This window comes from Sturnus vulgaris, chromosome Z (genome assembly GCF_052056855.1).
Source record: "Sturnus vulgaris isolate bStuVul1 chromosome Z, bStuVul1.hap1, whole genome shotgun sequence".
Classification (NCBI taxonomy): Eukaryota; Metazoa; Chordata; class Aves; order Passeriformes; family Sturnidae; genus Sturnus; species Sturnus vulgaris.
In genome coordinates, this window is record NC_142283.1 from 3,292,033 (window position 1) to 3,319,152 (window position 27,120).

General features: G+C 41.1%; 1 protein-coding gene across 3 annotated transcripts in view; it reads right to left on the minus strand.

Moving 5' to 3' along the window:
* Nucleotides 1-25,440, minus strand: part of SLC12A2 (solute carrier family 12 member 2) — a 52,904-nt gene extending 27,464 nt beyond the window's left edge. For 2 of the 3 annotated variants that reach the window (XM_088157390.1, XM_014891902.2), the window contains exons 1-9: nt 24,646-25,440; nt 9,407-9,526; nt 8,297-8,372; nt 7,640-7,735; nt 5,948-6,087; nt 5,108-5,218; nt 2,066-2,174; nt 1,521-1,648; nt 1,349-1,433 (exon numbers count right to left, since the gene is read on the minus strand). In XM_088157390.1, the coding sequence (XP_088013516.1) occupies nt 1,349-1,433; nt 1,521-1,648; nt 2,066-2,174; nt 5,108-5,218; nt 5,948-6,087; nt 7,640-7,735; nt 8,297-8,372; nt 9,407-9,526; nt 24,646-25,146 (1,366 nt within the window). In that variant the 5' untranslated portion in view covers nt 25,147-25,440. Of the gene's footprint in view, nt 1-1,348; nt 1,434-1,520; nt 1,649-2,065; nt 2,175-5,107; nt 5,219-5,947; nt 6,088-7,639; nt 7,736-8,296; nt 8,373-9,406; nt 9,527-20,707; nt 20,861-24,645 lie in introns of those variants that run through there. The other variant, XM_088157391.1, reaches the window with a different exon arrangement.
* Nucleotides 25,441-27,120: the final 1,680 nt, after the last annotated feature.

Consider the following 27,120-nt stretch of genomic DNA (forward strand, 5'->3'; position numbering starts at 1 on the left):
GAGCTGTATTTAACTCAATCTCCAACTCCTGCTGCCTTTTTCTAACTAGCAGAATTCAAAGCATAAGTCAGTACATGGCAGAACATTTCTGATGAATCAAACAATTTCACGTCCAGTTGGTTTTGCAAACTGCTTCTTTTGTCAATTTTTATATTGCATTTTTCATGTTTGGAAGCTGATCAAAGTATTCCATTAATAAGCAAGTATTAACAATCATTTTAGTCTTGTGTGGGTTGAGGTTCCAAAGGATTCAAATCTGGTAGCAAGAGGTCCACGCAGTCAATCTAATTAGGAAATGAGTGTAGCTCATTATGCTGCATAAAGCACAATCACTACAGAGCAACTATTTGGCAGAGCTACACTCCCACGTTAGCCAACAGAGGCAGACTAGCAAGATTAGTATATTTGGAAAGGAAGTATCATTAGTGGTAAGATCAATGGCACTCTTATAAATGAGAATTTCATTCAAAAGGCACCACAGCTTATTATAAAACAAGGTCTTGCATATAAGAAAACTTAGTATTGCTGTCAGAAACTAATTTATGTGACATGTGTAAAAAACATTTCCAATCATAGGCAAGAAATGTGCATGATTCAAGTACAATCCTGTAATCTTAAGGTTACTAGAATTATTTTAGATTACTAGAATTATTTTATGTGTGGGAAAAACGTAGTTAACCACTGGTGCTCTACAGTAAAACTGGTATCAACCCCAGGGCGACTTCTACAGAGGATTTCAAACAACTGTGGGGTGGGACAGACTGGGAAGAGAAGACTCAGATCAGTTTGTGATCATTTCTCCTCTTTACACAAGAGCATAACACCTCCAAAAGTGGGCTGATGAGAACTGAAGGCCTTTCTTGGTCTCCTCCCTCAACTGGGTAATTATTGCTCAAGCATCCTCCCCACAGTGCTGTCTGATCATCCCACAGTTCACTGCAGGTAGGTGGCTGATTACCATAATCCTCAAAACAATACAGGTGTTTTTTCAGTGGATGTTTCCTGAAAACATGCTTTTCTAATCCAGGGATTATCCCACTGTTAAACTGGAAATTCTTTAATGTAAATAACTGCAACAAATGAGGAAACACTGACAGAAGTCTTTTGTCATCCTTTGTCTAAAGCAGTCACTTTTCTTAGAACAGCCTCAGACATTTCACAGAATTATAAAACCAGCTGAAAACTGAATCTCCCAACAGTAAAAACCAGAAACCTTTGGCTCTTCCTTTCCCATGCAGGAAAGTCAATTACACAATAACTTTACATAACAAATTACATAAAACCGTATCAAAACACACCCTCAGAATGAACATGAAAGGATAAAAAGTTAAAAACATTCTCTATTTACCTACAGATACTGCAATTCCTACGTAAACCAATGTAGTGATTAAGATGGCCAACAGCGTTCCTTTAGGTATGGCTGACTGAGGATCCTGAAAGAAAAATGTCAGTGGACAGTGATGACAGAGGTCAATGCACACTCGAGTGCTCGTGAACAATGTTTCCAATTCACTACTCACCGCAAGGTCCCCCGAGATATTTGCACCAGCAAGTATGCCAGTTGCAGCAGGGAAGAAAATAGCAAACACAGAAAAGAAAGTTTCCTCTTGTCGGAAATCCGGTCCAAAATTCTCCATGAATATTTCGGCTGCAGGAGAAGATTTAAGCCTGTCAATATTCACCTGGAAGCTGAAGTAATTAACCCATTCCAGCCACTATCAGACCAATAAAAAAGCTGACAGTCACAGGATCTTCTTAAAACTAAGCGTGGAACATTTAAGTCCTAATTCATCAATTCAAAGTAGAAGTCAACACAGTAAACTTAAGCAGATTTAAAGGTAGAAAAAATACTTACAGTATAATCCAGCTTTTAAAAAATTTAATATATATTCAATATTAAGCAATACCCAAGTTTTGACCCAACTGCAGATGTTTGAAGAAATCAGGAAAAAAGCCTCCATAGTTAAGCAGGACTATAAGATACATTAGATGTTTAATTTAATTTTAACTGCTTGTTTTGCAAAAAAAGGTATTATTTACCATATTATAAATTGTTCCAACATACCATTATAACCAAAGAAACCTTTGGGCTTCTTGCTGTCCAGAGGAATAAATGTTCCTATGACAAAGTCTCCAATAGCAAGTATGAGGATCACCAGCAGGACTATCTGTGCCTGAAACACAATGACTGCTGTCAGAGAGGAGAACTTGTTCTTTTCACAGTATCAAGTGCTGTGCTATAAAATGTAAATGTTTACTTGATTCCAAATTCAGCTTCACCTGCTCAGCATGTTCTCTGCAAAAAAAATGAGGAAAGCTGGAGAGAACTTGTACTTGGATTTTCTATTAAGAAATCGGAGTAATTTGCTGGTTTTACATGTAATCGGAAAGGTTTATTATTACCAAACGCCTCAAAATTATAGTTCCGAAGACAAAATGCTTAAAAGGACCAATTTCTCTATATATAAGCCTTCCAGAAGGAATGTGTTTGAGGAGGTTCAAGAAAATCACATGTAGCCAAATGCAACACAATACTAGTGCATTGTTAGCCATGGTCATACTTTGTCTTGTACTTTAGTATGCGATTTTTTCTGAAAATTTTTTTACATCCCAAATCAAACACCTTTTATTTCCTATTTTATGCAAGGAACTAGGTTATTTTGCTATATTCTCATTTTCTCAACCCTTACTTAGGAAATTAAATTGCAAACTACAATTACTTGTTAATTCCTAGTTTTGAGACTTCTTTTATTGTGACTTAAGTTTTTAGTCCCTTTTCTACAGAATTATTATAAGCCCTACAAGTTGAACAAGAAGTACTTTAAACAATGCAACATGTCAAAAGTGTGAACAAAGACAAATCTAGGCATTGTAGGGATGGTTCAGGTCTTCCATTTCAATAAGCAATCAAAATAAGCAATCACACTGCTGTTATCTTTTGGGTTATTTGATTCCTTAGAAAGGAGTGCCAGTAGCTTGGGGGAAGCTATTCATAGACCTTCTTTAGGCCTAGGATCAGGAGTTAATATGCAATCATCACTATGGCACTGTTGATGCCTACAAAACAAAGTTTACAGTTCACACAGCCTCTCAAGAAAACAGGGTGGAACAGTGATAAACGGAGCAAAAGGGCCCAGAGCAGATTTAAAAGTCCACCAGAAGAGTTTGTGTCCTTTATTTAAATCTTCAGCCTCAAGAACAGGTGAAAGGTATAAGGATGCAGCTGGGTGCTAACAGAAGTTTTCAGTAAGAAACACAAACGTGAAGTAATCACAGAGCAAATGCCACAAGTGGATTTTTCCAGTAACTAATCTAGGCTTCTCCCTGAAGCTAGGGATGTTTGCTGCATATCTTACTTAAATTCCAAAGTCTGAAAGAATGGGTTTCTACACAAGGAGCTGAGACTCTGTAAAGCCACTTTTTAAAGCAAACTTCCCTGGAACCAATCCCAGTCTGTCCTCACTTTTAGATCTATTTTAAAGGCATTATTATAGATTCCCCTGCTCCATTTTCCAAGGTATTCTCTAAGACATGGCTTAGGCATAGGAGAACACCACAGATCAAGATGAAGACATTAGTGTTTTGCTATGCTGGGTTGTGTGTCAGCCCACATGAAATGCTTGTTTGACAGGTTCAGTTGCCTATCATTGCTCCCACCTGCCTCCTTCCATGACAGAGAAACCAGGTCTTGACTTTTACACTGAGGACAGGACTTTAGAAACTACTCCTAAAATAAGGATGACACTACAGCAAAACCACTCACAATTCAGGCTTGATGTAGAAACATTAAAAAGGGGTATTTTCATGCAAACTATTGCTACGTAACTGCTCTTGCTACACAGCAAAATCAAGATACTTCTTGTGACTTCAGGTGGCAGCAGCCAGAGGATTAATAACAAATAATTCTGTCAAAACAGTTCAGAATAAGGAGGTCAGCATTGTTTGCAGTTGGGCGTATAAAGATAGCACCAAAATTCAAGTTATGGACAGTGAAGAGCTACGTGAGAAAGGTAAACAGTTATTGCAGAAGTTCAGTTTAGAAGATCTTGCCAAAGACAATTTCTGTTGTAAGTTTGTTTTCTTCCCAGTAGATCAAAGAAATGCAATCGATCTTCACTCACTTCTTCTAGGATCCCTATTTCTTGGAAGCAACAATGCTAAAATACCTTCTCTCATTTTGATTATAAATACCATCACCTTCTTGATGAAGGAGCATAAGAAACTTACAACATAAGGTTCCTTCAGCTGCCTTTCAGTGCAGAAAATAGGAACTATTGTGATATAAGTACAAGTTGGGAAGGAAGCCCCAGTGAGAGGCTCTCCTCTATTTCTATTTTTTTTTTTTGAGCAAATTATGGGCAGACCTTCAGAAAAAAAAGCCTACAAGGTGCAGGAAACAGAGAGCAAGGTACACTGCCTCACAATGCCAAGCAGAAGACTGGTAAGGCAGCTTCTCTCTTAAGGTACTTTTAAGATCTCTTCAGTCAGAGTTGGCCTAAGACTGTGCAGCCACAAGATGAGGGAAGGAGGTTTTCCCTCCTACACATTCATCACCACCAATGTTCAAAATCTTTCTCCATGCTGGGTCAAATGAATGTATGCCACTGTTTCCACATGAAAAACAAACGAGAAGATAATGGAAGAGAAGGCAAGGGTACTGTGTTTGAGCTAGCAGAAACAACACAGCTCTAAACTGGCTTTGGTACCAGCCCTGTGTTCTTCATCCTCAGAATTTGCCTGAGGTTCACAGTAAGGGAAAATTCCCATGCTTAAGTTCTTACCTTCTCTTATGCTGTAATTGCCCAGAAGAGGGAAATACCATTAATCTACTTGACAATGTCCTTAAGAGTGGATTATGCTGGAGTTTAGGTTCTCATAGGTGCTTAAGCTTCCAGTGAAGTGGTTTAAGATCTGAAATGCTGTTCAGAGCTGCACGTGCTAGTGCCAGGCCAAGAGCTACTGCATAAAATTCAACTGACTTCTAACATACCATCATGCAACACCAAATACACTGAATACAGTAAAAATAAATCAGACAGCTAAGGTACAAAAAACAGAATCAAAATTATGAAGTAGAGAATAAAAAAAAAAGATGAGAGTTCCTTACTTTTGCTTCCCACTCCATTCCTGCAATGGAAATGCCCAGCAGTATAACCACTGTGATAGCCCCTATGATTCTGATATCATTCATTTCATCGATCATCAATGTTCCATTTTCCTAACAAAACAAACAAAAAATACATAGTCATATACTCCATCATGTAAATACCTTCCCTACTAAAGAATAGCATTCTATTCACTATAACTTATTAATAGTTAACCTGCACACCACAAATTTACTGATTGTAAATTTGGGTTTTGCCTTGTTTTTAAACCAATGAATCTTCCAAATGGAAATAAGGGCTCTTCTGCCTGGAGAAAAGAGCTCCAGGGAGACCTTACTGCAATCACTCAAAGGGGGCTTACAAGAAAGATGGGAACAGACTTCTGGATAGGACTTGTGGTGACAGAACAAGGAATAATGTTTTTAAACTAAAAGATGGCAGATTTAGACTAGATGTAAGAAAGAAGGATTTTACAGTGAGAGTGGTGGGGGCCTGGCATAGGGTGCCCAGAGGAGCTGTGGCTGCCCCTGGACACCTGGAAGTGTCCAAGGCCAGGTTGGACACTGGGATAGTGGAAGGTGTCCCTGCACATGGCAGGGGGTGGCACTGAGTGGTCTTTAGGGTCCCTTTCAACCCAAACCATTCTGTGATTCTGTCTGGATGGGGGATAGATTAGGTGACCTTGAAATGTCTCTTCCAAACCACACTGTTTTATTATTAATCAAAAACCAAGTATAATCTTTAACTTCACATGTAAAGTATATACTTCACATACTCAAACATTCTATATGAAGAACTTTATATACAAAGTATAATCAATATAAGCACTGTCATCTATGTACCTTGAGTAGCTCAACAACTGTCTCTGCAAAACCAACAACATACATTGCCACTGCCACAGCATTGGCAAATGCAAAAATCAGGCCTATGGCACCACCAAACTCTGGCCCCAGACTTCTGGAAATTAAGTAATATGCTCCTCCTGAAAGAAAAAAAAAGTATAAATGACAAAAAGGCCCTCAACATGATAGAGGCTAAAATAGACAGTCATCAGCAATTTAACATTTACAGGAACCAGAATCTATTCACTCTTTATTCCCTGATGTATTAGAAAATAACCCTTAACTCAGTATTTTAGGGACATGCTGAAGTTTCAGGAATATATTTCAAGTTCTTAGGAGAAGAGACCAGTTGGAAATAATCATGACTCATGCACCACATCATATTATTCAGGTATGCAACCAGTTCAGTGGTTAAACTGTAAAACACAAGCTGCAGTATAACTGGGTTTTTTACTTCAAACCACTCAAAGCACTTGTGCAGTTAAGAGCAAGAAACTGGCAAAGCAGACTGCAACAAACCCACTAAAGTTCCAAATTTCCAAGGCGAGTTTCTAAAAGCTCTGTTGTTAAAGGAATTTTCTGCCCTCCAATGGGACTCTCAAGAGCCTGTTTTTTGTACTTTTGAGCTGGACAAAAACAACATTTCAAATCCCACATGACAAATGAAAATCTGAGTATCTGGAGTATTACAGGAAAGCAAAGTTTAGAAAATGTAACAAAGGCATATTTCCCAAACTTAACAGTAAGCTTTCTAGAAGCAACAAAATCCTCCAGCTCCAGTCTGAAGCAACTGAGTGCATGTTAAAAATCTGCAACAAAAAATGCTTAATTTTCCTGCATTAGACTTCCAGGCCATAATCTGTGTTTCTTAATGTACCATTAACATTTTCATAGGAACAACTGCTCCTATGGAATTATACAGTTCTTCCAATTCAGCACTTCTAATTTTCTAATGAAAAGTATCTTCCGAGAGTGACTTAAAAAAAAAAAAAAAAAAGCTCCTATACGAATGGGAAAACCTGCTATACATAATAGAATTAGAAAACAGAGCATTTAGAAACTAAGCTTGACATAATTCTAACACTCATAGCTGATCTTTCCCATTAGGTCTGTTTACTCTGTGATGGTGAGGCTTTTGTCTTCATTCTTAATCTTAGTGAAGATAGTTTTATAAGTTCCTACTTTAAATTACACCACATTTTTATCCTAGTAGCAGCCTTGTAATGTCATGAAGCAGTTTGATTGTATCAGAGGCACCAACTATTTCCAAAAATAGCTGACACCACCACATAAACCATGGAAGAGAATGAAAACCATCACCCTTGGGAAAGCTGGAGCTAACAGTTTGGAGAGTTACTTGTGTGAAGGTTTATTTCAGGAATGAACACACATACAAGCACACTCTAAACTAACTGGTGCAGCTCAGGAGAATATTTAAGACCCTGCTCATTCCTGGATATATATCCTTAAAAATGTTTTTACTACAAAAATTTAGACCAATGAAGTTTATTTTACAGCAGGAAAGCAAGGTACTAGTTCAAATCTAATCAGTAGGCTACCTGTTAACTTTTTGTTAATTATGTGACTGTTTAATTACATACAGAACACCAGGAAGGCTTTGCTCCTCAGCAATATTAAAGTGTGCACTCCAGAGTGAGGAAAGCTTCAAAAACTTCATGAAAATAGCATTACCTCCTCTTACAAACCCATTCGTGGCTATTGCTGATGTAGACAGTCCTGTAATAGTTGTCACAACAGTGGCCATTCCAATAACCAAGACAGAGAGGCCTTTAGGAAAAAGAGGTGAAAAACACTGTAAGCCCGGCAGTTTTAAAGAGTACAAACCTTCAACTTAATTTCATTTAAATACTCAGTCTTGCAAATACAACACAAATTTACTTTCAAGCAAAAGGCTTCCTCTTTTTCCTCTCAGGATACAAACAAAGCTGAGCAAAGATTCTCTTAAATCAGCAAGGTAAGAGCTGTATTCTAGAGATTCAAGGAAACACAGGCCTTTACAGATCATTTCAACACTAAGATAAGCCATTGAAAAGAATTGCTTGTATTTACTACACAATCTATATGCAGGTTTTAATAACCAGAGATCAAGAGTTTATCTCTACAGTTCACTAAGACTTTAAAATGTCAATTTTAAAATACTTCCCTTGTACCTAAATGAAAAAGTCTAAGTAACTGGTTGAAGTTTTTGATAAAAGCTAAATTACCGAAAAAACTGGCAATATTAAGATAATTTCCTATTTCTGTTTGAAGTAAAACCTCAGGATCAACACCTCTTGTGGATCACATCTGAAAGTCACTGAAATAAAATTGTAGCACTAGTACCCATACCTATTCCAGCTTGTCCTACAATCCATGATAGTCTGATGAAGAGCATCACGCCCCAAATATTCAACATACATCGTACCTAGGATAAAACAGAAATTTAACATAGTGAAAATGACTGCAGATGCGAGAACTAATCTAATTCTTCATTTCAGTTTTTAAATGTTCTTGAAATTATCTTGCTGTATTTCCTCACTATTTTTCAAATTATTTCACAAGAACACGATATTATTATACAATTCTAAGTTTGATTTTTTAAGAAGGGACTTAAAAATTATCAAAAATTACTGCCTTAAACACAGAGTTTGGAGTATTTCAGTATCTGACGCTTGTAGCATGCCTTAAACAGCAACAATAATTTAGACCTAAACTTTAGGATGCAAAATTCACACTATGGAATGTATGACATCAAATAAGATGGAAATTATGATGACTATGAGGTCTACAACCCCAGTTGGCATCTCCCACAAATCTCTCCCTCAAAAAAAAAAAAAAAAAAACCCAAAAAAACCACCAAAGCAATACTCTTCTAATTAACTTACTGTTTTTAAATAACAAAAACTGCTGCAAATTTCCATTTCTGTAACTTCTGTATCTTACAACACAGCTGCACAGTAACAGGATGGAAAGGTATGGATATTCTTTTTCATCGTTGTATTTACAACTCTTAGATCTCAATAAAAGAGTTTGCATTGTACAGAATTTAGATAGGAGACTAAAACCAGATCTTGGGTCTCTTTCTTACCTAAAGAGTAAGATATCAAGCCTACAAAAAAGGGAGATAAGGACCTCTCCAAACCACAGAAGTACACTATGCATTTTTCTACTACAGTATCTTTTCCCTTCTTGGAAATCATGTAAATGTAAAAACCCTTACAACCTGTCCTAAGAAACCACAAACCCTTAAGAACTTGAAGCCCTGAAGTACTTACTGCCTTAAAATTCAGTTGAAATAAGAGCAACCTTTCCAAAAATTATGGCATTTATCACACCTCTCATACATATAATCTTTAAACTACACTATCCCAATGCCTGCCACAAAAGAAGGTAGTTGGAAAGATCTGTAAGAAGAGATCAGCACCTGTAAGAAACTGAAGAGCCAGATATCAAACTTACCAGTACACCTTTTATCCAGCCAAACTTGACCACCCCTTTGCTGTCAGGTGTGTAAGCAGCAGCTGCATCCCCAGCTGGTGTGCCTTCCTCACCATTTGCATAGCCATCCTCAAAGGGCTCCTAGGAAAACATAAGAAAAGTTTTGTATTTCCTGTGACTGACAGAGCAGAGTGGGCATGTGAAACGTATGTTGTTAAAAAAAAGAAAAAATCTTACTTGTGTAAACAGAAAAATTAAAAGAATGACATGACAGAAGTTTTGAGTTGCACCTTTACATCCCTTGCATGATGCACATCTTGGATTTCAAGGAAGGAACGTAAAACAAACTTACAAGAGTAAGCTGTTAACAGCTAGTGTGGTAAGCATATTCAAGAATTAGCTCTAGATCCCTAAATAAGTCAAACATCTAGTCTGTAGAAAAAGAGCTGGAAGATTTCAAATGCACATGAACTTTTACTTCTTAATCTGAAAGCACAGACTGTTCTACCACAAGTTACTGGTCTCTGCTGTAGTACTCTTCAGACTTAGCTGTCATTCGATCAATTTTTCAGGAAATAAATTATTCATTTCCTTGTAAACTATTCTACTACTCTTTGTAAGGTGATGCTGCCAGAAAGAAGGATGGGAGATTGGCATTTCAGGAAAAAGGAGGGAAGAGAAGTCTCTTCCCAAACACTGCTCCCCATTTAAATGGGAAGGATGACAGATGGAGAAAACATCAGCCCATGGACAAAGGCCAACTTATGTCTTTTATTTACAGTTCAACACTCAACTTCAACACCACAAAATCTCAACTTGAGATATAAATTGAAAATATATGTGTGTACACACACATATATGCTTGCTTAAAAGACAGTTCTGTTTTGCCAAGCCAGGCAAACACCAGAACATTTAAACTCAAACACTTCCCACAATTGCTGTAAGAAAGCAAGAAGCACTCTAAGCTAAGTACGTTAGTTTATCCAAGGCAACAAGTATTAAGAATGGATACACTGGAAAGACCCTGAAAAACATTCAACAAAATAGCTCAAGCAGCATACTGTGAAACAGCATGCACCCCAGGGCTTAGAAAACATTTTAACAATTACAGGTCAATCCCAATGAGGTAAAGGGCAAAACCCACATTTACTAAATAAGACACAAAATAGAGTGGACACAAAATTCTTCCTACTCTTGATACATTAGCACCAGATACAGCCTCAGCACAGAGTCCAGAGGAAATATTTCTAAACCTGTCAGTTACGAATGGTGTCATCCATATGCTCTTATAATCAGCAGCAAACATACAAACCAGATTTTTAAAAACATAGATTATGTCAACCTTATTCAAAGGTCAGTAGCACAGATTCACATCAGTGCTTCTCTGATGTGGAATTATGAAATTCTCATAGAAACAAAAACACCTGCAACACGCCTGGTGATCCTGTAAGGCACAAGCCTTCCACTGTTAGGCAGAATCATGATCAGTTTCCAGATCATTACCTTTAACAGTTTATTCTTTTAAAGAGTACATTATATCATCTCCACAAAGGATTACAATTAAAAAAAAAAAAGACACGCGTTATATATTCTTTCGTGTATGTGTGTATATGTGTTCTATACAGTAAACAGAGGACACACAGAAACCTAACCAGGAGTTACCCAGTTTGCTGAACTGCAGCTTTCCTGGACAGAACTAATGGCTCTAAGTCTTGGAGATCTGCACAGCCTTTGACCACATGAATCTATTGATTGCTGATTATTTGTATTCAGGCACTCAAGCCAAATCAAGTAGTGGCACAAAAAAAAGAGAATTACAATGTTCAGAAATGCTGACCTGCCTGAACCAGAACTAGGAAAGGATCTCCCACTCAAGCCTGAGGCTCATGCCAGAAGAGGATGAGCTGACCACCTACCCTGCTCTAATAGCTTAGAAGTGCAGAATAAAACATAAATATTCTTCTAAGCATTAATGCCTCCCTTTATGACTTCTTTCAGATGTGGGGAGGAAACAAAGAGAAAAAAGATGCATTAAAACAAGGGGCAGATTATAAACATGTTCACAACCATGCCAAAACCTCCAATTAAGCATGAGACAGTATAATTATTATATAATTATTAATTGTTCATATAAACCCCATTCTTATTCCTCACAGAAAACCATCACATTATACTTAAAACAAACTCTATTTTAAGCCATTACATAAAGGGAGTTGCATTCAAATTATCTAAACAATTTTTAAGCTTTTGGCCAAAAAAACTTGCCAACATTAGATAACATCTTCTGCTATTACAACAACATGCATCATGTCTGTAATAACAGAATTGTTGTCTGAGAAGACTGGTCAGGGAGGATCAAGGAACAGTAGGAGGAATCTGTATCTTCATGTCTTAAAATAGCAAAATGCAACTACAGTGGCTAATGCCTTTTTGTTTTGTTTTTTTAACAAGCGTGGAGTTTGTTTGCTGCAAGTTCAAGTTGAGTAAGAAAGTGGAGAAATACCTTTGTACCAAGTCTAAGAAAGGACCACATACATCATCACATGAGCATGACTGGCCAAGTATTTGTAAAACCTGCACACATCACCAAGGTGACCCCAAAAGGTCACTTCAAAACCTCAGCCACCCTTGTGGCAGCCACACATTTTACTGCAGTGCTCAAAACAAGCCCACAGCTCAGCCCGTTGTGTTCTGGGCAGGAGAGAATGGCTCACAATAATGGTATTCCGAGTTATCAGTTACCAGATCAGCTCCAAGATACTGCACACTCTGAGCACAGCAAAGTTTTGTTCTCTATGTCTCGTCTCTCCACACCGTGCAATATTTCTTAGGAAAATATTTTGAGGCACGAGCAAAATGTAATAACTGAAAGGTTATTCCTGGTTATCAGTGCTGGTGGGTGCCCAATAAAGCACCACTGAGAACAGATATTACAGAGTGTGGGCACAAAAGAATTTCACTCCAGAAGGCTCCAAGTTCAGCCCTCTAAGGCAATATTAAGAAAGCACCACTGTGGTCTCAGCTGTAAATCAAGCAGGCATAGTATTTTTCATGCTCGTGTTCATGAGGAAACAATGCTTCTACTCAAGTCAGACACTGAATGGAAAAAACTGCCCTAGCACTATTTTAGAACAGCCAATACATGTACGATAAGATCTTCATAAACAGTCAAAAACACTAACACACTGTGGATTTGGAGGGGGTGTAACAAAAGGGGTAAGAAAAGGAGGTTTAACATTTCAGATTAGAAACAGTCTTATTAACACAATTCTTAAAACCAAATAATCAGTCCAAAAATACTCAGTCATGGTGTTCATTTGCACTGTTAAAGGAAGAATTTTCAGCTTGTAAAAATAGATTATTTTATCATGCACTGAGAGGACTTCAGACAAGAAACAGTTAATTTCTGCTCCTACACAGATAATCTACTATTTCATCTCCAGTGCTGGATCATAACAATAAGTTATTTGTGACAACTGTGAATAGCCTCCACATCTATTAGAAGTAGATTAGTAATGAGAAAATACTTGGTATTTTGATAGAGGAGATCTGAGATTTTTCACACACAGCCTGTAATACACTGGTGCATCAAAAAGTTCCGTAAAAATTGCTTTATTTAGGAGTTCTTGATAGTGGTGTATGCCATGCAGAATAAATTTTTTTTGTGGTGAACTTATCTAAATCCCATCTTAATGGCAATATACTTGGGTTATGTTGAACCGTATGAGGTAATACCAGAATAAACACACATGAAGTCTTGTTTCTTTTCAAGAATCACAACTTGGAAGCCACAAGTAAAGGGCAGGACCACCAGCAAGTTTGTATGTAAGACTATTTGCTGATTGCTGTCACTGTGAGCTGTGCCCGATTTGTTGTTCTCCAAGTAATCACTGACTTCTTTAGCTAATCCCTCCCATTGCTGTTAGTCCTGTGCAAAAACAGGAGGGCAGAGAAACACCTCAGACTTACAGCGATTTAACTGCTTTTCTCATTCCTCAAGTTCGGCCAGCTGCAGGTTTAGCACATGCCTTGCAATATGAGGCTCTTCTCACACAAACTCCCTAGAAAGGCTTCACAACAGCAGCTTCTCATCTTGGCAGGATACAGTGCTGAAGCTGGTTTCAATGGTTTGTATTATCATAATGCTAAAAATCAAGAGTCTAATCTTTTCAAGCTGCAGCTTCTGCAAAGAAATATAAAAATGGCCTTCCACAACATTTAATCAAGCTGCTTACACTTAAAACTGCTTTGTATCTACATTCTAAATTCTGATACTGTATTCTGGTACATACTTTATTTTGATTACCTACCTATGTTCTGATACTGACCATAGTTCTCTCGCACTTAATGAGAACAGAAAAAAAAAAAATTGAAGGAAGCTACCTGAGAAACATCTTTGCCCAAAGAGCACTGACAGAACAATTCTGTGCCCACACGACTCACGCCTCAGGAGCTCTGAGGCTGGGAATGTTTGCAGGAATCCTTCTTAACAAGAGTCTCACTCTTTCACACATCTTCTGCAGTCCTTCACTGTGGCTCACAGCACTACTGCCAACCTGTTCACTAGCCCTTACAATCACAATTTCTTGTTTTCATCTCCCAAACGTTGATTTTGTAAGCACTGCCATTTTAAGACTCCTTATTTTGTGGAAGGAAACAAGCAGGAAAATGTATTGATCCAAATGCAGCATGCCATCTGTCTCAACAGAGGAAGATTCATTATTTGGAGAGATTATAGTCTCAAATATCCCAACTCCAGACCTGCACACTATTAAGACTATGGCTACAAAACCAGAATTAACACAGTTCAAAACATACAGGAAAAAAGACCTTATAAACATTTAGTTTGGGGTTTTTTCTTTTCTAATTGAAGGATACTGTAGCCAGAGCATATACAGAATAAATGACAATAAAGAAAGCTACTAAGTTACATAAGAATTACTAGACATTTTGCCTCAAATGATGGCAACATTTCAAAGAATTTTTAAACAGTACCAAAGATCTTTTCCTTGAAAGAGCAAATGAACATTTGGACTCTAGCTCCCACCACCTGTGACGCTTCCAAGAAGCTGAATAGAAGATTTTAAAAGTGCTAGAGATATATTTCACGCATAGAATAACTGCACAGAATAATCCTGCTGCTATGGTGTTTACCTCTGATATAACAGAACTTCTGAAAACAATCTGTACTGGAACAAGGGTGATGCTGTCTGATAAAGAATAAATAATAAGCTAGGTATTAAATGCTGTCTGAAGGACACCAAACTGTATCAAAATATCTGCTCTTTAAGCATTACTTTTGCAGGATGTTGACATTTGCAGTCAGAGAATTCCTAGTTTTTGTCTACAGGTCAGTTTGATAAGCTGTTTTTATCTTTTAATTCTTTTATCTACACAGTTGTCAGACAGATCAAGAGGACTGAGCTTCCTTTCCAAAACACCTAAATCTGCACTGAATGGCTTTAAGCATATTGTTGTCCAGGGACACCAGACAGTCTTATGATAAACCATTTATCAAGAAAAGCCTTGAGTCAGGTTGCCTGAGAGTCCAGAGTATTCCAATACTTAAATACACAGGAGGAAATGCAAGTTTTCACCAGTCTTTGATTCAGGCAGGAGACACTAACTACTGCTTGTAACCATTTTTGCAGAAAACCTCTGCTCAAGAGAGGCAGGGATACTATGTCTAACTTTGCTCGTAAACTACAAATCACGCTGAGTTTTTAATACTAAACCTGGAAAACACCTCTGCCAAGTCTGACAGTTCTCAAGTGGTTTTTTTTCCTGTAAGGGAAATAACTCCAAAGGGAGGAAGTATCACAGGTAATGACTTTTAAAATATCTACTCTGTGTAACATTCTCTTAAAGAACAGTCTGACTGGAAAGTACTTTGTAAACGGTCCTGCTCTGCTGGACTAAGCATAGTAACACGTATGGAAAGTAAGAACAAGCATGCACAACTCTCAACTAATGCTTTGTAACTGGCCTCATTCTCATGAGAAGCAATGAAAGTGTAAATTCTAAAATAGATGTAATTCTATCTGAATCTTTGGTATTTCACACAGGATTACCCCTCACTTAGAAATTGCTACACAGAAAGCCAGTCTCTTCCACAGAATATAAGGAGCAATTGAAAGATTTCTGATTATTTATTAGTTAAAAATGGTTTACCAAGCTAACAAAACAGATTCAGGTGCTCAGGTTTTTCAGGAGATAAATGGGAAGCTTGACTGATCAGCATGGTTAACAGTGGGAAAAAAAACCCAGTCAGGTAGCACATAGAAAAGAAAACATGGCACAATGAAATGTTCGAGACACCTAAGTCTGCCTAACACCTTCTCAGCATTTTCTTTAAATAATTCATTCAAAAAATGAATACTACCAGGGAACAATGACTAGTTATCGCGGTAGACAGCAGTTCAGAAATTTCGGCAGTCATATTAGGTACTTTACTACTTGGTTATAAAACAGTAATGAATTATAAATTCTATCAGCAAATTTGCCATAAATCCCACTCCACAGTCTTTACACTCATGACTTAAAAAAGCCTACTAAGTTATTAAATGGCATCCAGAAGTTACCTAGAACAGAAGGAGATAAATTGTCCAGATAAAACACAGTCAGTTCTTAAAACATGGGATTCCTTAGAATCAAACATGAACAGCTACAATCATTGGTTACTCACCTCAATCAAAGGAAATCCTTTGCAGGTTTGCTGCCAAGAGACCAAAACTTAAGGGCTTTGACTGTATTACTTTCTTTACAATTACATATTTAAAACACAGTAGCAAATGCCTTTGGCACCCACTTCCAGAGATTTTAAAAGAGATTGCATCAAACACTGAACATTAATGTTATCTTAAGCTGAAATTAAAGACTGTTGTACTGTGATTGCAGCAGAACAATTTTAAACAGAAGAAATTTATAGTTGCAATTAACATGTCAACTGAAGGATTAGCTGTGTGTCTCTGCCATCAGCTTGTATTTCTGTCTTGCACACTGCTTTTAATAGAGAAACATTAAATCTATTTTTTTGCCTGTGTGCATATACATATATTGTATATAAAATGATTTGAAAAGCCACTTTTACTTTAGTTCTTTTAAAGGGATAATCATCCACTCATCCTCCAACTCTTACATGCAGTATGATGTATTAACTAAGTTAGCAACACTTAAATCAGGAAACATACTCATGCAATTGATTTCAGCTTAGGAGTAAATCCTTTCTTCCAAGATGATATACTTACAAAGGATAAATAGGAGATTTGTTTATGAAGATTAGCACTATAATGTCATACATAAACACAGTTTTCTTGACAAATCTCTAAGCTTACTACATGAAGGCTACATCCCTCTGAAACAATTTCGACATGTAATAAAGTAGCAAAGTTTTGTTGACATCTACAGGTATTCAAGACCAATATCCTATCTGAAATATAAATAATATTTGCTCTTTCCCTCTAGCAAAAGCATTAATTAAAGAATTAGAGCACTTTGCAAAATAAAGAAAACTTCCCCACACCTTGACATCTTGATTCATACAACCGTCCATAAGCATAAGATAGTATGAGAATTTTGGGCTAGATGACAATGAAAATTAGAAACAAATGAGAAAAGGCTTTGTAGTGTGGAAGACCCACAATGCTTATGGTCTGCACTCCAGAAATTTTGTAGCTAAAATAAGGCCTTCTGTCAAGGAGTAGTCAACATGGTCTGCCACTGTCAAAACAAAACATAAACCCCCAAAAGACCAACTTCCCCAAATCAAGCCCAAACTTCCTTTTCCAGTCTCTCCAGTTCTGGTTGATAGAAAGTTGCGGGAGGCATGACTTCCTGCACAAGTGTAAGGGCAACCAACCCCTTCAGTTTAAGGGGGAGAAATCCAAGTAGTCTACCTCACACCTCAAGAACACACCTTAATTTCTGCACTGATGCATTTGACCCCTTCCAGAACCACCACTGCACTCTGAATGATCCACGGAAGTAATTACTCCTTACTGTGCATTGAGTGCAATATTCCTTTGGATATCCACTGCCCTGGAAGGAGAAACCACGCTTCACAGGAAAGTGGATCCAGCCTCTGAACACGGCTAATTTGCACAAGAATATCTGAAACACATAAGCCTGATACACTCCAGAATGAAGCAGATGCAGCACTTGATTGCATAAGGACTGAAGTAAATCCAATTAGCGAGCCTCCTGCAGAGAAGTTTTGCATACTCAAGTGTAGTCCAAGAAATACAATGTTCTGCTATTAAATACAAAGGAGACTCCATTTCAGTCTTGTCAAGAAGTTGTTTTGGACACATCAGATTTCCAAGCCATCACAGTTCAACCCCAGCAGCCCAGCCCCAAGCAGCCACTCGCCCCTTCCTCCACCAGTGGGACTGGGGAGAGAATTGAAGGGTAAAAATTTGTAGGCCGAGGTGAAGACAGTTCAACAGGGAAAGCAAAAGCCATACACACAAACAAAGCAAAACAAGGAATTAATGTCCTACTTCCCATGGTTAGGCAGGCGTGTTCAGCCACCTCCAGGAGAGCAGGGTCCCATCACATCAGTCATGGTGACTTGGGAAGACAAACACGATCACTCACAATGCCCCCTTCCTCCTTCCCCCCACACTTTTTATACTGAGAATGATGTGACATCGTCTAGAGCACCCCTTGGGTCAATTTGGGTCACCTGTCCTGGTTGTGTCCCCTCCCACCCTCCTCACCAGCTTGGCCATAGGAGGAGCAGGAAAGCCCTTGGCTCTGTGCAAATCCTGCTCAGCAAAACCAGAATATTTTTAGATTACCAACCTTGTCCAGCACAGATCCAAAACAGAACCCCACATCAGCGACTGGGAAGGAAATTAACTCTATCCCAGCCAGTACACAAGTACACAGTCAGTACACAAGTCACCTATTCTCCAGCCCAAAATGAAGGCCAATTTGAGGTGTTTCTTACTCTTAACAGCTTTTGGTTTTCATTCACTTCTGCAAAACATGGTGCACTTTCTATTCAAGAAGTAGGAGACAGGAGCAAATGACCCCATGCAGCAACAGTAAAACTCTAATAAAAAATCCCATTTCTATAAAAAGTGTAGCTCCAATGTAGCAAGTTCCTGAAAAATTACATTCTACCTGCTGGCTTAAAACAGACTAAAAAGCCCATTGAAGTGATCCTAAAAAAATCATTTAAGTACCATCTGAATTTTTAATGTCACGTTCTGAAGTGGTGAATGCAGCTACAGCACAGACCCTGAGCCAGCACTGAGCAGGGCTGGTATGTTCACACAGAAAAGCACTCCCTTGCACCACCACTGCACCACATTTCAGCCAAAGTTGCCAAACTGCTTACAGTTCAAAAGCAGTATTACTCAGAATAGTCTTAGGAGTCTCTGCCATGCAGACTGACAGACCAAGCTGACTAGTATCACAGTTCCTTCACAGCTGAAACAGACAGAGCTATTTTATTTGAATTTAAAAAAAAAAACCCAAACAACTGAATCATCCGAAGTAGGAGCAGTGGATTCAAAGAAGGGAAGTTAACTAACAAAATGAAGATGTAAGAGATAAACCTTCTTATTAAAATGGAACTTTAATTTTTCGGAGTTTCTTTACTCTTTTTATCACTTGATCCTTAAATCAGTCAAGTTTACAAGGCACAGATAATACATCCAAAGTTACTCTTTATACATAAATGAAATTTCAGTAAGTTTGTTAGGAATAATGAGTATGGTGAAGTGCAGAAATAAATCAAAGACCATTAATTCACTTAAACTGCAAAAACTGGATTGCTTCCAAAAATCTGAACGGCAAATAATTTGAAGTCAACTAATTAAAACAATTCTTAGTAGCAACCAATGACCATAGTGTCACCACTACTACCTATACCAAAATGGGGAAAATGGGTTTGTGGTTGCTCATGAATGGGTATTATATGAGGCTTTAGGAAAAAATCTGAAGAATCCAACAGAAGATGTAGTACACTGGTTTAAATTACTCCAAGATACTGATCTTGCCAAGCTCCTCCCCTGCAAGAATGTTCTTCAAGAATGAAAATCATTTGAGGTCTAATCAAGTACAGTACCAAACGGGAAAAAAGTTTATCTGAAGATGAATTCTGTGGCACCTTCCTCTTTAATAAGTTCTGGAACAGTCCACTGGGAGTGTGACAATATATTATTTTTGTAATGTTAAAAAAGTAGTAGTAAGAACAATATTAACCGTTTGCTTAACATAGTTCACGCTTTTTAGCATTCCACAGGTGTTAGGGACTAAAGACTTTTCAAAGATTCAAGAGGTACAAGCATCAAGCAACACAAAAATAGAAATGATACAAGGTCTTGGAACACTAATATTACTTACTACTGCAAACAGAGCAGTACACTCATTTTTTCCTCGATAAAAGTGGTTGTGCTTAAGTGGGGTATCAGGGTGAGCAGTGTGAGGATTCTCAACACAGGCTGAAAAAGCATAAAAACATTCCTCTGCATGCTGCAAGTAAAGCCTCACTGAGTACAGGTGCATTAAGGTCACTGCTGTTTAAAAGTGATGAAAGAACAGTTACCAATTATAGGCTTCTGGGACATACAACAGTACCGAGACCAAGACAGCTTCTCTTGTTTAATTCTAGTAGAGTGAACTTCAGAAAGAAGATTTAAATTCTGCTCACATATACGAAGGACAGCAAGAAGGAAATGTAATTTAAATTAAAAATAACAGGGACTCAAGAAAGAAAGATCTACAGACTGTAAACAAGATTCAGCAAGGTGGTGCAATGAAAACTATCTGCAAGAGGGTCTCAATCTTCTGTGAGAGGGAAGGAAGGAGCTTTTAAAGACAGACCCTATGTAACAGGGTCAGCTAATTTGATACCCTACAACCATCTTTTAGCCATTTATGCATCTTTAGCTCAGTGCTGCTTTCGTTACAGGCTAAGCAACTCTAAACCACGAACTGAAAGAAAATAAACCCAAATAAACCTCTACAAATAGTAGAGGTGCAGCAGTGGTCTAACATTCTCAAGACAGAATATATTTTTGTCAGAAAGCAGTGCCATACACAGACCTTTTCACTGTGCTTATATTAAACATTTGAAGTCATCAGGTAAGAGGAAAAGCTGCATTCTTTGAGAAAATACTTGAAGTCAGAAAAACAACTGAAAATAATTATGTCGTCCAACTTGAGTAGAAACAAACAAGAAAAAAAAATCCCTCCATTTGTATCACGACTACCAGTAATTGCCTTTTTTCTTACACCTGTCTTCAAATTCAGATGACAGGTGCACAGATTGCTGTGTGGGAGGAAGCAAAGCACACTTGTGTTTTTACATACCTTGGGATTTCTTTCTGTTTTGATTTATAATTTGATCCGGGGTGGGGGTGGTGTAAGGATCTTCCTCTGAGATCAGTACCTCACCCTGTCAGTGCTCCCGGAGAGTATTTAACAAACAGCAGAGCAGAGCTGCCAGCAGAGGGCTTGGTTCACACCACATCCACTCACCACAGCTGCGAGGGACTGCACAAAGATCAAATCAGAACCAGATCTAGTCTTAAGGAAAAAACATAAGCTCTCCAACTAATTCAATGCTACACAGAAAAATCCTAAATTATTTCAGAGGATTACAGTGTGCAGGTCAGAAAACTTAAGGGTACACACTTGTCAGAGCAATAAGGTCTGTGATATTATGACATGAAACTGATAAACTGAGGAATAAAAAGGCATGTGCAGTACTTCTACAGGCTGTATCTTTATGTACAGTTGCAGCTGACCCACGAAAAGCAGCTGTAATACAGAAAAAAACATTAAGAAAAGCAAGAACGCTTTTAATCTTCCCATGGTCTGAAGACAGATCCCCTCCAGAGGGCAGGGGACACCACTGCAACAAAAACCTGCAGTCATGGTATGCTGACTTCCCTCCCACTTTTTTGCTCATAAACATCCTCTCACCTCAACACCTCTGGAGACCAGAGCTCCTGCAACACATTCCCTTTATCTACAAGACAGCAACTGCAACAGCATCACCAAATTCTCTCCCTCACCTCTCTAAAGCAGAGAGAAATTAACACCTACCAGCTGGGTAAGGAACAGATTGATCACCTTAGTCATCTGCAGCCAATGACATACTAAGACAAGACCCCTCACCTGGAGTTTAATATGACAAACCAAGATCAGTGTTATGCAATTCATCCACCTCCGAGTACTGCAGCATCACTCACTCAGCTGTGTTTCCACAGCCAGTTTCAAGAACGATCCCTCTCCTAAGGGGAAAACCAATGCTGGAATGACCACACAAACACCTATTCCACCAGGACTGCAGGACAAACCCTTGCGAAATGGGACCCCTCCAGTACATGTGTGTGTGTCTTCCTCAAACAGTCACTCTTCTTCCAACACGCTTTTCTGTGAGAACAGAATCATAAGTGTTAGACAGATGAAGGTTCTAAACAAAGCTAAAGGGGGAAAAAAGAAATCTGTTCTATAACTGTCACCAACAATGCCTCACATTTATCTACCTATTAAGAGCAAACAGAATAGCACGATCTCTATCTGTCGGATAAAATAGCTGCATTCAAAGCAGTCAACCACACTGCTGGTAAACAGTTTTGGATCACTCTTTATACAAAGAATGATCTGACACTTTTGATGCACTGGGTCAAGAGCAGAGGCACAACAATAGGTATTCACACAGTGCAAACTTTATGTAAGGGTACCAGGATGTATGTACCAGCTGCCTCGCAGAGACAGGCTGTACCTGATAAATTGGTACAAAATCCACAGCTGAAGAGCAAAGCTAATTCTCCAAGCTGCCAAAAGTCAGTAAGACACTTTCCCAAATGCACAGGATTATTCAACAGTAGAGACCTGCTAGTCAGCAGGAACTGAAGTCACTTTGAGAATGGAAACAATAAGCCCCCTGGAAACAGTTAAAAAAGCACAACAGCTTTCAGAACATCTTCCATGTAAAAGGACATCACCATCTTAAAAGTCATCAGGGCTCTGTGCTCACAAACCAAGTACATAATCAGAGATGGGATGTACTTCACACTCCTGAGATGATCAGGAATGTAGGTAGCTGATGCTATTAGCATGCACAGCACACCCTTATTGAAAGCTTTTGTGTTCACAGCTTTATCTTGGAAAGTGTTTTGCTACGTTGGAAGCAAAAATAATGGCTTCCCTTCTTCATATAAGCCTAAGTAGCTTCTAACACTTTAATTGCTTTGGACATTAAACATCCTGCGACAGAACACTTGAGTTACCCCACTGAATTTCAACTTAAAATACTGAAGTTTACAACCATGACCTTTTTTAAAAATGAATCCTTAATATGAAATGTAAATCAAAATTCCATATTCCATCCCTAATATTTATTTTATGGGAGGAGGGTCCTGTCCCAAGCAGACAGGACAAGACTTTACAAGAAAGAAGTTATCTTCATATGTACATCTATCCACACTGTAGAACAAATTAGTGACATTTAAGCAATTAATAATTTGACTTAATTAATGCTCACTATGAAACTGTTTTGATAATGATCCTGTAATCAGCTTGTCTACCACTCCTCTATGCCACGCACTACAAAGAAGTTCCTTGCCATGAATTTCTACTTAATAAAGATATTAGAATTTTAGAAATAGGACTTTCAGAATGCTATATTCTGCACTGTAATATCTTAATGGAGTCAAAGAGCTTTCCAGAGTGCTGCAACACACTGAAAAAGCTATCTGCCCACCTTAGAAATTTGAGAAATGTTCTCCTTACAAAGCTGAGTATCCAACACCTGGTCAGCCCATCATGGACCAGGAGTCAGAAATTTGGGGGAGCAGGACAGAAAACCAATGTGGTTTCACATGTACTATGAGCACACATATAAGTGTTTTATCTATAGTTTACCCAAGTCCAAACACATGGCAGCAACTGCCGATTTCAATTTCATACCAACTTAGACCACAGATCATCATATAGCTCCATCAAAAGAGGACTTGGAAGGCAGGAGTAATTTGCAGTTATGGTTAGTAATTAAAATTCGACATCTAATCTTAGATGTCACAAACAAGGATCTTTATAATACACCGACCAGTTATTTCTATTGGAACAATTCCACAGTCAGTGTTAAAAAATACACTTAAAAGTCACCACCAACCCCTCAAAAAACCTCAAACCCCACATATCAATGCTGATGCACTGAGCAGCCTAATAATGGTGTGAAACAGGTAAATCTGGAAAAAACACACATTTCCTCAAGAAACTCCACCTATAAGGAGTGAAAGGTAGGATGTAAAAAAAAAAGTTCTGGAAACAAAATATTCTTCACTTCCTTGGAACGTGGCCCATGCGTTTCTCTATTTCTCTAAACCCAGCAGAAAGACCCCACTTAATCACTTAAAACACAGGCTCCTGAGCACAGCCACACACCAATTTTCAAACTGTTAGAAAACAGCTGCAAGAGCTTGATCTTTATCTAGCGTCAGTTTAGTGGTGATAGCTTAAAAAAAAAAAAAAAAAGGAAGCCTAGGAAATTAATTCTACGTTCAGCTAAAGCTGGTCTTCTAGCCAAGACAGCCAGCAATGCAAAGAAGGCTCTCACTGTCAACTCGTCTCAAATAACACACGGGCTCGTAGTCCAAAATAGAAGAAGCTTGGGACGCACAGCTCCAAAATGTTTCTAGCCTTGACCGCGGCTCAGGGGCCACCGAGCAGCCCTGGGAAGGCTCGCTCAGGATCTGTGCCTGTGCAGATCCAGCAGCATCCCATCCAGATCCCATAGGGTCCAGCGGAGACAAACCTCCGCCCGCGACCAAAGCGAGAGCATCCTTATTTATTTACCTTTTTTTATTTTTTTTTTCTCCCTAGCGTCTCCACCAAGTGTTCTCACTCCCCTTCCCAGACTAATTCCCATGGCAAACCCCAAATCGACACCCTATGTGCTGGAGGCGATTTGGAAGTGGAAAACCTATAAGAGACCCCAGCTTGGTGATGGGGAAAACAAACCTACAGCTCTGTATACCTCTCGCACTGGGGGACTATCTCCCAAAAGCACGTGTGTGTGTGTGGGGAGGGGGTGGATGGATACCACTGCGTCACGAAAAGATAAAAAATAAAACCAGAACTGAGACGCAAGCTATGCATCCGCGCCTCCTCGAGGTTCGGCGAGCTTTCAGATTTTTTTTTTTTTTTTTTTTTTTTTTTTTCTTAAAGCTTTTCTGCCGACACGCTCCGAGGAGCCGCCGGCACCCCCGGCGCCGGGGGAGCCCGGGGGCCGCTCTCACCTTGTCCAGCTCATCGTGCAGCTCGGCCAGGCTGGGCCGGAGCAGCTTCTCGCCCAGGTCAGCGGCCGTGTGCCGGTAGTGGTCGATGCGGGGCACGGCGTCCATGGTGTTGTGGCCGAAGGTGCGCAGGTAGTAGGTGTTGGTATGGGTGTCATAGTAGTAGTGGTGGTGCCCGCCGGAGTGCAGGCTGCCCTCGCTCATCACCGTGTCGCCGCCGTTCTGGACGCCGCTCACATTGCCGCCCTCCGAGCTGCCTCCCCCGGGCTCGCCGGGGCTCTCGCTGCCGGCCGACGGGTCCACGAAGTTCACCCGAAACCTGCCCTTGGCTTCTTCGCCTCCCTTACTCGCCGCGCCGATGTCCCCGCACGACTTGCGGGGCCCCTCGGCCACCAGGTCCACCTGGAAGCGGCTCTGGCTCGGCGTGGGACCCAGGGGCTTGCCCAGCGCATCCTTGGAGCCCTCATCCCCCGCGGACCCCGCCGCCGACTCCTTGCCCTCCATGCCTTCCCCTCGCTCTGCGGCCGCCACTGCTCCGAACGCCCCTCCCGGCCGGCGGCTCCGCTGCTTTAAGCGGCCGAGCAGCGCCCCGGGGCTGCCGCAGACACAGCGCCGCGCCCCGCCCCCGCCGCAGCGCCAGGTGACGGTGCCTCCGGTCCCTCCGCCCGATCCCGCTCTGCCCAGGCAGGAGCACGGTCGCTTCCCCGGCTGGTGCGGCTGGAGGGATGCGGCGGGGAAAAAACCGGCGGCGCCGCGCAGGCTCCGCCCGCTCCCGGCTGCGGCGGAGGGGGCGGCGGGAGCGCGTCCCCGGGCGGGCGGCGGCGGCTCCTCCCGCCCGCACTATGGCGGCCCCGCCGCATCCGCCCCGCGGCGGCGCTGGGAGGGGCGGGGGGGCCGCGCCGCGATCCCGCCCGGCACAGCCCCGCCGGCCGCCGCCACGTCTCGCGAGAGGAGAGCGGGGGCGCTCGGAGCCGCGCGGTGCCTCACAGAGCCCGGACCCCCCGGGAGCCCCCGAGACCCCTCCGGCAGCCCCCGGTCCCTCACACACCCCCAGATCCCCCCATAGACCCCTGGTCCCTCAGACACCCCGCACCTCCCGTACACACCCCCAAATCCCCTCAGACACCCCCAGATCCTCTCACAGACCACCGGTCCCTCACACACCCACAGATCCCCCCACACATCCCGGACCTTCCATACACACCTCCGGCCCCTCACACACCCCCAGACCTCCGGTAGACACCCCCAGATCCTCGTATACACCCCGGACCTCCCATACACACCCCCAGATCTCCTCAGACACCCCCAGATCCTCTCACAGACCCTCGGTCCCTCACGCACTCCCAGAATCTCACACACTCCCAGATCTCCCGTAGACACCCCCAGATCCCCTCAGACACCCACATCTCTCACACACCGCTGGGCCGCCCTCACACACCCACAGATCCCCTCATACACCCCCAGACCTCCCGTACACCCCACAGATCCCCTCACACACACACCCAGATCCCCTCACACACCCCTGGTCCCTCACACATCCCCAGAACCCCCATACACATCCCTAGATCCCCTCAGTTTACCCCCCAGTCCCTCACACACACCACCAGTCTTCTCATGTGCACCCCTAGACACTCCTCGATCCTTCATAAACACACACACACCCGGAGCTCTCACACACCCCTTGGGCTCCTCATAAACACCCCCAGTTCCCCTCATGCACACCCCCAGAGCTCTCTCATGCTCCAGTTCCTCACACCGCCCCTCGGATCCCTCTTACACCTCTAGATCCCCTCACATCCCTCCTGTTCCTCACACACAGCCCCAGAGCTCACACACACACCCTGGTCCCATACATACACGCCCAGATCTCCTAACAAACCCCCGGTTCCTCAGCCACCCCACAGAATCACAGGATTCTGACAGGACTGGGTCAGGCTGGAGGGACCACACTGGGTCACCCGGCCTGACCTCCCTGCTCAGGCAGGGCCATCCCAAAGCACATGGCACCAGATTGTGTCCCGACGGCGCTGGAATGACTCCAGAGCCAGAGACTCCACACCTTCCCTGGACTATCTGTTCCCATGCTTGGTCACCGCACAGGAAAGAAGTTCTTCGTGCTCAGGTGGAATGTTCCTGTGTTTCTTTCCCAGTTCCTGCTGTTTCTTTCGCCCTGGTGATTGACCATCACCAAACCAAGCCCCACTCCATTTTCTAGGCACCCCCCTCTGGATATTTATAACCAAGGATGAGGTTGTTTCTCAGCTGCCTCTTCCTGAGGCTGAACAGGCCCAGCTCCCTCACCTGTCCTCATGAGAGATGCTCCAGAGCCCCCATCATCCTCACTGCCCCACACATGGACCTGCTCACACATTCCCTGGTTCCTCACACACCCCCTGAACCCCTCACACCTCTGGGCCCCTTCACACTCTCCCCCCTTCCCCGATCCCTCTTTTTTACCTTCCAGCCTCTGGATCTCTG